The following is a 15,873-nucleotide window of genomic DNA, read 5'->3' on the forward strand; positions in this document are numbered from 1 at the left end:
ATGACAATAATACATAAATAACAACAGACAACTAGCAGTTACTGACATGCCAGCTACAGACCTCAATTAAACTGATTAAAAGATTATGTCTTCATCATATGAATATCAGGCACAATCCCTCCTGTTAGGGGTTTAGTATTATACCGTCATAAAATATATGAGAAGAACATAACCCGTGTCTTGCCAACAACTGGTTTTAGAATAAATGTGTTTAATTCCGATGCAAAGACCCTATAAGTGAATTAATATTAAAGCCAAAATATGCAATCTTTAATGATCTGACAACAGTATCGTAACTATATCCCTTCTTAATAAGTCTGTTTAAAGGTTTTGTTAGCTTTTGAGTTGAATACTGACATTTTTGTGCTTTGTAAAGAATATTACCATAAAAAATTGGATGTGAAATACCCGAACGTATAAGATATCTGCATGTTGAGTTATATTTACGAATGATGTCCTTATACCGATGATAACATTTAGTAAATGTTTTGACTAGTTTATGATATCGAAAACCCTGGTGTAATAATTTTTCAGTAATACATAAATTTCTCTCGCTAAAATCTAATATATAGTCTATTTTAGGTTGTTTGGACGACAGATGATTCATAAAAAAAAATGAAGTGTATATGGATTTTCTTGTACTTATATTATCAACGTATTCATCAACATTAACCTGAACATCATCATCTAGGGACTCTCTAACACACGTTCTCAACTTTTCTAATGATATTTTTAAGTCGTGATTCAAAATATTCCATATTTTTGATGCACTTGGTACGTTTTCGCATGTTGTATTACCATCAAATAACAATCGCTTATGAATTTTGGGGGGAAAATTGACGGCTTCCTTGATTTGTAGTATTCTACCGCTTGTACTATCTTGTTGGAACTCTTCTTTCAGGTCAAGACCGTTTTTAACCACGCGACAACGTCCTGTCAATTCGGAAGATGTTAACAAATTTTTCTACAATATTGTGCGAAATTTCACAATGTCGTCATGTTTGTGAATAAGAAAACCTTACTGTTTTGTAAAGTCTTATAACTTTTTCTTGTAACTCAAAATTAGTGGAAATTCCTGGTTTGAATGCTCTTCCTTACTTATTTTTCCTGTCAGTCATTTTAATTTCTTTTACCTGATACTGTACAGTAACAGTAAATGTGCACAGTTCTCACGGTAGGTATAGCGTCCGGCTAGGATCGTGGTTTTTCGAGTGAATCTGTCCATTTTTTTCGAGTGTAGATCGGGCTTTTTCGAGTGATAAAACATGCGATCAGGTCAATTAACTACTAATTCGTAATTATAATACTTTTTAACGTGACTACCCATTTTATTTTGAATACTATACATGTTTTGAGTAACAAAGAAGCACAATTTCCTTGTATTTAACCATTAAATTCAGTGTTTGTTATTGTCCGGGCTTTTTCGAGAGGAACTGTGAAACCGTCCGGGGTTTTAAACAAATGGTCCGGGTTTTTTAACGAATATTTTAATAGAAAAAAGTTATTTCTGACTTTAAAAAATGACTTTTCTAGTATATAAATGTAATTAAATGAATGAAAATATCATATATTCTCAATAAATCACCAAAACATATTACTACGTTGATCAAAATTAACCTTTTTCAATTTAATGCAAGTTTTCTGTTCGGAAAACGTTCTACCACAACTTTCCAGTATTAAATTAGAAATTATTGGATCCTTTATAAAAAGGTCTTAAGAACATAGTGCAGGAGACTCATAATCTTTTCAACTTCATTTTATGGTATTTTTGTTGTCACAGTTAATAATATTTTTCGTGGTGAACCCCGGAGTTTTTATACGGTACGTATTATGGTATACCGTTGTCTGTCCGTCGTCAGCATGTCGGACAAAACTGAAAAAACGCTGTAACCAATTTACATGAAACTTCGTTGAATTTTTTTTATCTATTGAGGTATCCTCCCTTTCGAATTTTATAAATTTTAGATTTTACGTTTTCGAGTTATAGGATTTTATTAAACAAACTAGAGCCGAGCCTGTGTCGCTCACCTTGGTCTATGTGCTGCAGTGCATATTAAACAATGGACACTCTTCTACATTAAATACCAGAATATAATTCATGACAAAATTCTCTGTTTTTGGTGATGGTGACTTGTTTGTAGATCTTACTTTACTGAACAATCTTGCTGTTTACAGTTATCTCTATCTATAATGAACTTGTTCCATAAGTATTAGAGGGTGAAGATTTCTGTAAAAAATGTTTGCGTTGCACATGATCCGCTATCCTTAACATTAAAATACAGTTATTAAGCTGCTCAGATTGTGATCTGTTCAACAGCAATTAAAACTCTAGACGTATATATCCAGTGGCGTAGCTACCATTGACGCAACGACTCACTTGCGTGCACGAATGAAATGGCCCAAAAAAAAATCATAATTAAAAAATCATAGCAGTCAAAAAAAGAAAGAGTGCGATTGACTGTCACTTTATATATACATATGGGTGTTTCAACTTGTCAGAAAGGTTTCCGTGTTTTCTATCAGTTCAGTTTTGTTGTGCGTACATCGGTATATACAATTTTTAGACCATCTACTAATTTAGAACGAACTACGAGATCGTCTTGTCAATTCGGAAGAACGTTTTCTTACCCAGATGCTTCTTCCAAACAATCTGAAAAGTTTGAATCGGGACCATCAAATTCGCATATTTCGCGCCTGCGAGTCCGATCTTCAATAAGAATATCCGTTTCTTCTCAAATTAAAAGGTGGGTTGCGCGATGGGATATTTATCCATCTAAGAAACCAGACCATCTCTGTGCAACATTGAAGATGACGCCGAAAGAACTTTGCCCAAATATATTCTGTATTCTGCAAATACTTCTCACCATGCCACCCTCAACCTCTACTGCTGAACGCCCTTTCAGCGCTCTGAAACGCGTAAAAACGTATCTGAGATCGACTATGGGACAAGAAAGACTTTCTTCACTTGCACTGCTGCACGTTCATTCTGATTTTGACATTGACACTAAAGAAGTTATTGACACGTTTAACAATGCTAGGCAAATGAAAATGTTACTCTCCTAAAGGACCTCGGTTGTTAACTTCAGTCTTACATACGGTCTTACATACGAACGTCACATTTATATATCACCAAATTAAAAATTGATTGTTTGAATTGCTTTGTTTTCGTATGTTAACATATATGTCATGAGAGGATCCAGTTCTTTAGCCCTTTCTTTCTTTGAAGTATAATAAATTGGCGAGCATTGCAAAGTTTTTAGAATTTTTTAGTCAGTTTTAGGTCTTTGATTTGATATACTAGTATAGCAAAACACTCAACTGTGCATACTTCACTTCAAAATTAACCATCTTAGATCGAAAAAAGATTCATTTTCTGTAAAAAAGGGTCCAAAATTTTTGTTCGCCTAGCTCCGCTCGGCGAAATGTTTTTGCCTCGCTACGCTCGGCAACTTCTGCGTGCAGATCATTATTTGTCTAGCTACGCCACTGATATCTGAGCATCACGGGACGACACAATGTAAAAGTTAACGGACGATGACGGACAACGACGGACGCCAAGTTATGAGAAAAGTTCACTTGACCCTTTAGGGCCAGGTGAGCTAAAAAGGGGTGATTTTACAGTTTTCGGACAATATTTTTAAAATGCTTTGAGGAGTTTTCATGAAACTTTGGTGACTGCTTTATATAGATTAAGGTTAACTCCCTTTCAGTTTTTTTTTATAAATTTTTGATGACATTGAGAAATTATTTATAGGTTTCATAACGAGTGATAATGGATATCGCTTGATATCAACTCGAGTTATTTAATTTCAATATAATATTAAACGATGCTCCGGCGAGTTTGATATCAAGCGTATCATGCGCCCCTGGCGCAGCTGTTTATTAAAAAACGGAGTAAGAAACCTACTGGACAGCAGAGAAGAATAAAAAAAATGCATTTGTTTTTGTATTTCTATTTGTATCCATCTGATGAGTTAAGCCTTTTTCAACTGATTTTTATAGTTCGTTCTTATGTTGTACTGTTCCATCACTGTCCCAGGTTAGGGGAGGGTTGGGATCCCGCTAACATGTTTAACCCCGCCACATTCTGTATGTATGTGCCTGTACCAAGTCAGGAGCCTGTTATTCAGTGGTTGTCGTTTGTTGATGTGTACATATTTGTTTTTCGTTTATTTTTTTTACATAAATTAGGCCGTTAGCTTTCTCGTTTGAATTGTTTTACATTTGTCATTTCGAGGCCTTTTATATCATACTACGCGGTATGGCCTTTGCTCGTTGTTGAAGGCCGTACGGTGAGCTATAGTTGTTAATTTTTGTGTCATTTGGTCTCTTTTGGAGAGTTGTCTCATTATCTTCTTTTTTTATATGAAATAAAAAATATTCTACTAAAAGACACTTTATCCGACCAGTTTTTATTCCCATTGACAATAACATCTGAATTACATTTCTTATATAGTTAACAATGAAAAGAATAATTCATCAGCTTAATTCACTCTTTGTACGTACGTCTCAATCCAAATTGTCTATGCTTACATTAGATTGTTGACATCATGAATATATACTGTACATGTAATTTATAAGTTGTGACAAACAGAAATATATACAGATGGCTGATACTTGTTTATAAAGTCTAAGTGTTAGTACACCTTTATTAAACTGATGAATGCATTGGTTTCGTGCCTTAAAAAGTACATAATTTGAACCCTTTTTTATTGTTTTTAAACGTAAATACACTGACACACAACATTCTAAGCTATAGGAAATTTGTATAATCACTCGATAAAACAAGGACGCACTCGAAAAAGCCCGGACTGCTCTCGAAAAACCCGAACACATAGAAATGAATTTAGTCTCAAATATCGTTTTTCAATGCAACAACAAGAATTTTTGTAAAGTGTCTGTATATCTAAGAATATATGGATTCCATGTATGCATTTCCATCGACATTTGCATTGGTATGTGTTTTTTGGAATAAAAGCATTGTAAGGCTAAATTCAACTTTTTGAACGAAAAGTAATGTCGGATTGATAATATCTTTTTATTTCAAATACTAACACACCTTGTATATCCTTGTATATTAAACTCAAGCTTCTATATCACGTCTTTTCAGAAAGAAAGTCTGTTTGTTTACATTTTTGATCATATTCACTCGAAAAAAAGTGGTCACACTGGAAAAAAAAACCCGATCAAATTACTCGAAAAACCACGATCCTAGCCGGACACTATACCTACCGTGGTTCTAATCAAATGTAAACATGAAATGAACTGTCTTAAAAAAATCTTCTCACCTGTTTTGTTAACCTTGCTTACAACTTTGCTCTGTATTACTTGAAAAAAAATGGATGTTTTGACAGTAAGGGAATTTCTATATGAAGTTGGTCTTGAATTTGCAAGATTTGCTGACCATTTTACCGACATAAATTCACAAATGTAGCTTCTATTCGGTGTTTTAAAATTCCATATGATATTAATTATATAATTAGAAATGATTTGTCTCTTTGATCTAGTTGTACTGACGCTATGTCTGCTCAGATTTGATTCCTTTTTAAAGTCTGCGAGATATGGTAAAATTTTAAATTTCATTTCTGAAGATAAGCCTCATGATGGGATCAAAAACCTGTCTTCTCTTTTTAACGTTTCCCTTCATTTCCTCGACATTGCTTCCAAGTGGTAACATTGTTTAGGTATGGTTAATGAATATTGTACCCCACAATAAATAAAAATGAAATGTGCACTTTACTAACTGCTAACTTCTCCACTATATTCATCGTGCTTGCCGGACAAATTGTACAGTTGTGTTCACCCTACTTAGATTTCAAATACTACTAAAACCATTCATAAGCCTATCCCCACAAATATAAAGATGTACCAACTGTCTTCTTAAAACTTGCTCATTAAATGTCTTAAATCGTGACAATAAACACATTTATATATATAATATTATATTATTTGTTTAATCTATAATTCCGTACGACATCAAGATGCCTAGGCTCCATATCAACGAAAAAAGAATTTTATACATGCTTGTTTATGTACAATAGTTCAATTGGTCTTAAAATACATGCAATTGCAACTAGTCGTTTATTTGAAGTGGATCTACTGAAATTCAAAGCATTTTAATTTTTAAATTTAGATATCAAATTCACTATTGACGGAAATTTAAGTATTTATTGACAAAGACAACATTGATTTCATTCACGGGAAAAAAATATTTTTCTGTTCTTTTATTGATAATTATTCGATATTTAAGCAGTCAAACACTATGCAATTTAAGAAATGATAAGTAGGCCGATCTGAAATTCAGTGTTTAAGAGACTTTCAAAACTTTTCAATTCATTACTGTACATGTTACTTTGAGATAATTCTTATGTTTTTGTATTTCTTCAATGTGATTCGTGCAACGTTATTGTTTAAAATTACAATGCTTTGTACATAAATTACGATTATGTTACAAAACTTAATTTTCGAAAAATTCTACTGTAGTAAAATAGTTAACGAGAAATGTTTATTAAATTGACCTACTTCCAACTAAAATATATTTTTGGAACTGCAGTCTTCCATATAAGTAACTTGGAACAATACATACATTGGTATTATTATTTGTGTGCGTATTGCCATGATTAAGTAGTAAAACTTGAATCTTGTGATAGACAGCAAACTAATTCTTTGAAATATCTGTAAGTTCACTTTTATCCTCTGCCTTGTAGCTATTTAGGTATCATAATTTATATAATTTACTCCGTAATAACTTGTATAATGTTTACAAATGTACGCGCTGATGTTCAATTCGTTTTGTTTCAGATATAAACAATTAAAATATTGACCATCTAGATAGATTGGAGAATGTCAAAAGTTGCCGCCGAACCTGGACCATCCAAATCCGGCACACAGGAGAAATCGAAGTAAGTGTTTCTTTATCACAATTGAATAACATTGTAAAATGTGGCACGTTGAAATGATTACTAACGGTAGCATGTGCATTGAGTATAATAAATCATTTTTACCTAATTAAATAATTGTTGGATGATTTTAAAGTTCTCATTATAGTCTATCTTTATTTGCAATAGAATATTAATCCAAAGAAAGTCTGATACGTTTGGAGGAAACTTTATATGTGTAAGGCTATACAGACCCCGATCCTTTACCGTTGTCTACGGAACGAAAACGGAAATGCGTCAACCTTGAATTATTACCATATATTTACCACAGGCATCTGCGTAAAAGATATTTTGCTATTTCATACTCTTATCTATATTATCTGTGTACAAATTTAAAAATGACAAGGGCTATAGTTCTGGCCGGCCGAAAATTAGTCAAATTGTCTATTCTTCCGTTCATTCACAGTTAAAAATGCGGTCATGTACTTTAAGAACTAGTCAGTTGAATGCATTTAGGATAATCATAGCTTTTCTAATTATGGTCTTTGACATTTTCATGAAAAAAGATTAAAAAAATAATTGTTTTCACGTTGTCAAAAGTTTTGATCTTGTCACAAAGTTTTATTTAATTGAAAGCATCTGTTTGATTTTTTTTAAACAGAGCATCAAAAAAATGTTTAGGTAGTATTACTTTATATAGGTTACAACATAACGTTTTAAGAGTTTCATGGTACACATCAATAAGACAACGTCCCGAAGACATAAAAATAAAATACATACGACATTTACCAATAGACTTTTAGTAATTTCTATAGAACTGGTCAGGGTCAAAGTAAAATCGTTCCCAGTTTAAAAAACTGTAACTATATAAGTTATGTTTAACATTCAACCCTACTTCTCGTTATCTCGATCAATCGATAAACAGCAGTCATATGGAAAAAAGTATTGCAACTTTGAATATATATAAACACTCCTCAACAGTATCAGTTATTAGTAATAAATTATCCAAACCAAGAAGTCGAAAAATATTTTAATAATTTCACTGCAGCGACGGAATAATGAAAAGTACATGTAAATGCTGCATTTACCCCTATCAAAACAATAAAACATAGCCTTATCGTGTTTTAGTTATTTGCTATTCTGATATTTCCAAGTACTTTTAGAAGGTAGGGTATTTTCGACTGATTTATAAACAGATTGAGGCAAAACAATGTTGTACATGTATCTTTTAAATTGATGTATTGTACACATATTTACTTTGATCATTGCTGTGGTATTATCATTTTCCATAGTTTATGTTGTAGCTGCATAATTTTAATTTGAAGGTTCAGCGGCCGATATAAGTGTTATATGTAGCGATAATTTCTCTTTTATCAGATATAGCTAGCTTTTTAAGGTCTTTCCACTCCGTTAGGAAAGACCTTATTGTTTTTCTAATGTTTTTTTTTTTTTTTTTTTTTTCTTTTTTTTCTTCCAACATTTTTTTTACCTGCCCTCCCCTCGTTTCTATTAGAGTTATCAAGACCAAATATGGACCATCGATAGACCTTATCATGAAGTATTACCAGATGACCCTGTTAAGGATTCATCATCTCCTTTAGAAGTTATCTCCCTTTTATTGGGTTTTTTCAACATGGCCCCCTTTCGTTGTTTTTAAAGATATCATGACCTTATTTGTACAATAGATAGATCTTATCATGATGTATTACCATATTAGGTTGCGTAGGATTTCATCATCCCCTTTGAGAGTTATATCCCCTTGAAGTAATTTCTTTTATTTGCATTTTTCTTAAAAAGTATTAAAGATAGAATCGAATTGAAAATGGCAGCATGTACAAGAACAGATGGCAATGTTAATAAACATAAACAATTAGTTTGTTATTTACCCTTATAAGGAGTTATTTCCCTTGAAAAATTATACACAATTTTTGAAAAATTCTATTTCGAGAACCGGAAGTCGTAGAGACTTGGGACCTCCACCAATAATCTTTTTTTCATGTGACCTTTAATTTGCACCCAAGGTCAAAGGTCACTGAGTGCAAAAAAAATTTACGCTGCAATTTCAAGCTTACATATTAAATAAACGATAAGAGTTTGCTGCATACATTCTGTGTATAAAATGTTCCTCTCGACAACCTCTACATTTTATACATTAAGCTCAAAACTGTCCGACCGTCTGTTCAAAAGTTACGACAAGATAAATCTTAAAAGTATAGTATTGTGTGTATATCTTTTTAAAGGTAACATATATCAACCTACTATAAATTGCAAAAATGATCAGCATTTTAAGACCTTCAGTTTGAGGTCAATGTCAGGTCATAATGAAATTTTAATTTGACCTTCAAAGTGTACTATGACCTTGACCTTGTGACATTTGAAAGGTCAAGTGGTCCTGAGTTGAATGGTGGTAGTCCCATGTCTGTACGACTTCCGGTTCTCAAGTTTGGTATTGCATCATATATTTGATGATTCATTGTGACCTTGATGAACTTTGAAATTGTCCCAAATTTTTTTTGCAATGTTGCCCTTCAACTGCAGATCATTTATCATTTAACAGATTTGAGATATCTATTGTCGTTTTAGAGATAATGCGGTTTGAAATTTTGCGAGCGGAGGCATGTATTTCTGATTCAACAACAGCTTTCCACCTGAAATTTTCAGAAATTAAAGACTTAAACATGGTCATATGTTTGACTAATTACCAGAAACTTTCAATGAAAAAATCCAAAAAAAAATCAATTTGAAATTTTCATCTTTTACATTGACTTTGTAAGTTTCATAAGTTCTATTTATATAATTGATATTGCATCATTTTTGGCACTTTGCCAAATGCGGTCATTATTTATATCAAATTGAAGGTCTTAATGAGCTCTACTCAAAAATGAAAATTTCAAACCCCTTTTTCATCCCAGTGGGAAGGGTGGGGTCATTTAGTGCAAAAAATTCAAACTTCTCAGATGGTTAGGTTGTCGCATATCAAATGAAAGTCCATAAAGCGTACATTTCAAATATCAAATTGACGTCCCCAAAAAATGGGTTGGGTGGGGTCATTGAGTGCAGAAAATAAATTGTCTTCTAAGGTAAGGTTGTTGTATATCAAATGAAAGGTCATAATGTGTACATTCCAAATATCAAATTCCTGTCCTCCAAAAATGAGGTGGATGGGGTTATTAAGTGCAAAAATCAAACTTTCTAGAACATGGCGTTGTCGCATATCATATGAAAGATCATCAAGTCTACATTACATATATCATAATTCCGATATCAAAAATGTAGGCGGATGGGGTCATTAAGTGTAAAAAGTGAAAATTTTCAGAAGGTATGCTTGTTGTATATCAAATGAAAGGTCTTAAAGAGTACATTACAAAAACATCACTTTTACAGGAAAGACCTTTCAATTGTTTTACAAACAATTGAGATACTAGTTATATCTTAATGTTTCTATCTATTCAGATATAACTTAAGGTGTTGATACGGCATATAGCTGATCTTGTAATCATTGTTAAATGTATTATACTCAATTGAAACATATTTCGAACCTGTATTGCTTTCCAGCTTGATATATATGGCTTTTGTCAGAGATAACATGTATCTGTTTATCCAAAACTGTCGTTTTATTTCATTTACCAAATCAATTTATATCCAATTTGAAAAGTGTCAAACCAACAAAATGTAAAAATGTGAGAGAAAAAACTTTATTTTACATAGGTCTAAATTACTTGTAATTAAAAAATGAGGAGATATGTCAATTAGAAAACTATCCATTAATATCAAAGGTTGTTTTGTATTGGCAGTCAACGTGGTCATAGTCATTTCTCAAACAATCGTTATTGGTGATAAAATTTGAAGGAAGACTTAACCTATTTCACATGCAATTCATTGATTATGCTCCTACATATAAACATGTATATAGATACGACTATTCGATAATACAATACATGTAATGTAAGGAACATTACATTTATATAGAACAATCATATCTATATACAAAAAATTCATGTTTATATGTAGAAATGATGCATTTTTTGCATTGTTCTTACATGTTTATTGCTTAGCTTGTTAAACCTTTGAATTGTCTTCGTACCGTATCGACTAAAGATAAATTGTGTTATCAATACTTTCCGAACAAGACAGTTTCATGGATGTGCTTTATAACACTACAGCTTTTTAATGATATACTAATGTAATGTGTATAATTCTTTCGAAAACAAGAAACAATCATTACTTATTAATAGGGATGTTTACGTACTTGTGTCAACCAAAGAATCAAACAAAGACACAACCAAAGTGTATAGCGAAATATACAATACTATTCGAAAGTCTACGGGAGCTACTTCTGACAACCAAGACAGGTCCTTGCCAGGACTTGTTCTATCAGTCATAGGAGATTCCGAAAGTTATGTTCCAAAATCATGGAATACAACAGAATTTGAGTCGGGGCTACTTCAGACCGTCAAAGGGGCAAAGGGTAAGTAAATTATGACTTATTGTAACGTTGTTTCGTTTAAAGTAATTCAGACTAGTGTCAAACAATTTTTTAATGCTTATGTATAACTTATTATTGTAATTCTGTGGCATTTTGACCTTTCTGGACCCATTGTTTAATTAAAAAAAATCTACGTGTGGTTTATCAGTTCTCTGGATAAATCGAAATGGGCTAAAAGGTGTTAGAGATATATAACAAACTTATGTAATGGAAAAACAAACGATGTATGACGTAGAAATCAGGAATGTGGAAAACACTCGAAAGGCTTTTCGTTTATCTAAAATGAACATTTTTTACATAGTTACCCGTGGATCACCGGATTTGTCCAATCTCGATAACTTTATCCGAGGCTTGGACTTTAAAATTCGATAATTCAACTATTTCGATTGGATAAATCCGATTGTCCACTGATACAAATGTAAGAATCTATATTTATTAACTCTAAGTATCAACATAAGATGCATATAAATAAGGTATCAGAGACGAACCCATTATCAATTAACTTTATATATTAATGAGTATACAAAAGCCTTATCAATAATGCGTAATATCTAAGTTAAAAGTTTAACGACTTTAATTTATTAAAAGGACGCTATGGTATTGCTCACAACGGTTTCATTGTAGAAAGCTGGATTATATATAGAGGTAAAAAAGATGGCGTTAGTTCTCTGGTAGATATGGCTTTTAAAGGCAGCACATTAGTGGACGACAACGATAAGAATCAAGACAATGAGACAAATTGCAGAAACCAGAAAGTAACGTTAGTTGCAATCAAACCATGTAATGAAACGGAGGATAAAACATGCAAGGTTACACTTATTGAAAAAATATTTTGTTTTGTTATGAATGTTTTCTATTTGCTACATGTATTATAAAACTTCGAAAGGAGTGGAAAATGCGCTCATTATGATATAGGTATCGCGGCTACCAATATTTTATAAGAGTGTTAAATGATTCTGACAGGCTGGTCTGGCTCCAAACTTATTAGGCATACATCAAAAACTAGAAATCGGCCAGAAATTTCTTTGAAATTGAAAGGGGTATCCAATATTTCAATACTTCAGATGGGGGGCATCGAAAAAATTTCCCAAGATTTGGGTAATTCTTAATTTGTATTTCAAACAAGCAAACAGTAAAGTTAATTTGATAATACTCTAAATCAGTATCTACTTATTCAGCAGAAGTGTGTAACACTTAATTCAGATGTCATATCTATATATCTTGTGTCATCGTCATTTTTGGCTTCAAACTTCATTTCAATGGTTTATTCATGTGAGCCATGACCACCTTCTGTTCGTTTGTTTGACATGACGAATGGCAATAATAAGTAATAATGGTTTAAGGGAAAACTGTTTCAGATGGTGTCACCAACAAACAAGTTGACGTCTAAATATAAATATAAATTGTGTAAAACCTGATTTAAGATGACCCGTAAATATTGGGTTATTTTTCTCAGCAATCAAAAAGTGTGCATATATCTATTAATTATTGTTTGTATGGTTGAGGAATAATTGCAAATGATTCTGAAAATTAGAATGTTTGTTATAGCCCAGAGGATATAAGAATAATTTATCACTTTATAGTGAAATCATGAAACTTGGCATAGTGAAAGATTAAGGGGTATAAACAAAATTCAGATATTGAGCCACGAAAAAAAAAATCAATATGGCCGACAAATTAGTTTCCCAACATAAAGTACTGGGAATTATTACAACACCATACTCTTGATGAAGTCAACTAATCTGCCAAACAGTTGATATCGCAAAATTAAAGAAATGCAACTAAGATATGTCAATTATTATTTTTAATTGTTTATAAATTCTTATTAATCGAAATGGAGTCCAAATCAAAAATGGCAGCGTCAAAAATGTCAAGAGTTTGACGTTAATATATATACACCATTAATGTGGTATAGAAAGTTAACACATTTGGTAAGCTGATCATGTGATGAAGACACAGGCCTATAATGTATTAAATATACCAGGGAAATAGATTATGTTTTCTAAATGGCGACACCATTCAAAATGTCACCATAAAAAATGTAAAAATGTTACTTTTTTATATAATGTGGGATTTAAATGGTACAAAAATAATGAACATTTATTTGGATACAAATGCATACCAATATATATTTTTTGTAAGAGGTGGCATAAACTATGAAATAAAAATGGTCAATACAATTTAAATTGCGTCTCTGACAAGGACTTAATTTACACAGTTAAAGTTAATGTTTACATGACTTCAGAACATCTTTTAATTTACTAGCATGAAAAATATGTTTGAAACCCTACAAAGACAAGTATTTATTTTTTCAAAATGTGAGCGAAAATAAAAATGGCGCCTCAAAAGTAACTAATTGGCATAACAACTTTATAGAAAAAGTTCAAGTCACTTATAGATGAGAGAATATCCAAATTTAAGATAATAAACATTTAGCACAGTCTCAAGGAGTTTCTCACAGTCTTGTGAACAGTTACATAATAAATGTTTTGCATTTCAATGTTGCTTTCATGCATTTACATACCCCCTCGACATCCATCGTACAACCATAGTGGATCAGCTCTTGGCATTGTATTGACCATAATGGTACCAATGCACTACCAACTTGTTTCCATCCAAATAAATCTGGTGATGGCATGACATGATTTGCAACGAAACAATTACTCTCAAATAACACTACCTTGGTAAGCTATATGTTTCGTATGTTGTACAGTTGTTCTTGTCTTCTATTGTCCAACGCCTACGTCCAATAAGTTAGTACAATTGATCACTTTGCGGTAAAAGCATGAAAAAGCGTTAATTATGATGCTTATAAACATTTTTTGATATTGGGCCATCTAAAAAGCTGGCCTTTCGTCAAAATGTCTAGATAATTTGTCGCTTCTAACAAATGTCCAACCTATAGTGTCTTCTGTTATTTTTGGTGGATCTGCATGTTCTGTATATTGGAAAAGATGGACAAAGATTTGACATTGGGTTTGACAAGAACGTTGACAAAAGCTTAAAAGCGTATACTTGAAAATAAGGGTTTCAAAGATGAGTTCAAGATGAATCTATTGTACCTCAGAATCTGTAAAATCTAATCTAAATATAATATTACAATCTAAAATAAATGTACATTCAGATTGTTCTCGTCAACAAATTGCTCTTAAAAGCAAACATTATATTTTTCTGCAGAAAGAAAATGGCAGATGGACTTTTCAGCTCAAACTAAGAGTGGCATCAACAAGTGATGCAAAAAATAAACAGAACCCCAATGAAAATTGTCTAAATAACAAAAAGGAGTTTAAATGGTTCAACAACTACTTAGCTAATCTACTATCAGAGTTATCAAGACAGTATACACCCTTACTGACCAATAAAAGTAAAGGTAAAATATCATTTATGCACAGATCGATAATTGTTGTTATAAATTATCTTTTTTTCTAGAACAGATTTCAAACAGGAAAATAAACAAACGTATCCTAAGACCATCCAAACGTTGCACGTTTTAATTGACTGGCAAACAGAACATAATGTTAATTTGCAATGTCGAATAAACAGAGTGAATAACTACCTGCAATGCTTAAGATATATAAGATTTACATATCGATATAAAATATGTTTGATGATTAATAATTTACATCAAGTTTTCTTCTATAAAGACCAAATTGAATGTAATATGACAACTCGGAGCACTTATTACAATTTGGGAGAGATGTGGCAAATGCAATACTGAACATTAATATATGTTTTATTTTTTGATTACACAAAAACTATTTGTTGCCTACAATGTAAAGAAAGTTAATTTAACAATCCTCGACACGGATTACCTTACCTGAATCATCCAACCATATTGCAGACTTATTACATTAATCAAAACAAACTTAACTATTACAAATGATTTGTAAACTATATATACTAATTACACCTTATGTAAGAATCCTGGGTTTTGATTGGTTGATAGCCAGTGTATTTTTCACCAGTTTACTTTTATCAAATGAATTTCGTTCATTTTTAAACAGCGCCGGGGTATATGCAAAAAGGATATGCCCTTTTTACCCTCTCTGCCGTGGTATTTGCCAAAAATACTCTATCCGACTGGACGCTTGTAATGTCACGATCATCAATGCGTTTTATGTCACGATCATCAATGCGTTTTGTACGTTAACATTCGGTGTAATTAAACAGATATAGCATGTTCCTGAGGGGTATTTGCGAAAAATACCAGTCTTGAGAATGAATTTCCCTCGCCTTACGGCTCGCGAAATTTAACATTCTCTCGACTGATATTTTTCGCAAATACCCCTCCTTAACATGATATATCTGTTCAAAATCCTTGCTATTTCCAATAAGTTAATGATAAGCTTAATTGATATAGATTTTTAAACTACACATAACCCCGTAAAATATCGTTTCATCTCGGCCCCTAGTAAGGTTTTTTCAACCAATCTTTCATTGCTTTTTTAAAACTAGTTAGTTAACTACTCTTAAAGCACTTATCATTAACGTTTATATCAAGGATTTGTT

At 32.1% G+C, this 15,873-nt stretch overlaps 1 protein-coding gene across 4 annotated transcripts in view; it reads left to right on the plus strand.

Annotated features, from left to right (window-relative positions):
• The first annotated feature begins 6,609 nt into the window (after positions 1–6,609).
• LOC127734322 (transient receptor potential cation channel subfamily M member 8-like) overlaps positions 6,610–15,873 on the plus strand; it is a 78,215-nt gene continuing 68,951 nt past the window's right edge. For all 4 annotated transcript variants that reach the window (XM_052244157.1, XM_052244158.1, XM_052244159.1 and 1 more), the window contains exons 1-5: positions 6,610–6,677; positions 6,802–6,902; positions 11,114–11,346; positions 11,989–12,173; positions 14,542–14,734. In XM_052244157.1, the coding sequence (XP_052100117.1) occupies positions 6,844–6,902; positions 11,114–11,346; positions 11,989–12,173; positions 14,542–14,734 (670 nt within the window). In that variant the 5' untranslated portion in view covers positions 6,610–6,677; positions 6,802–6,843. The remainder of the gene's footprint in view (positions 6,678–6,801; positions 6,903–11,113; positions 11,347–11,988; positions 12,174–14,541; positions 14,735–15,873) is intronic.

This window comes from Mytilus californianus, unplaced genomic scaffold (assembly GCF_021869535.1).
Source record: "Mytilus californianus isolate M0D057914Y unplaced genomic scaffold, xbMytCali1.0.p SCAF_3, whole genome shotgun sequence".
NCBI lineage: Eukaryota > Metazoa > Mollusca > Bivalvia > Mytilida > Mytilidae > Mytilus > Mytilus californianus.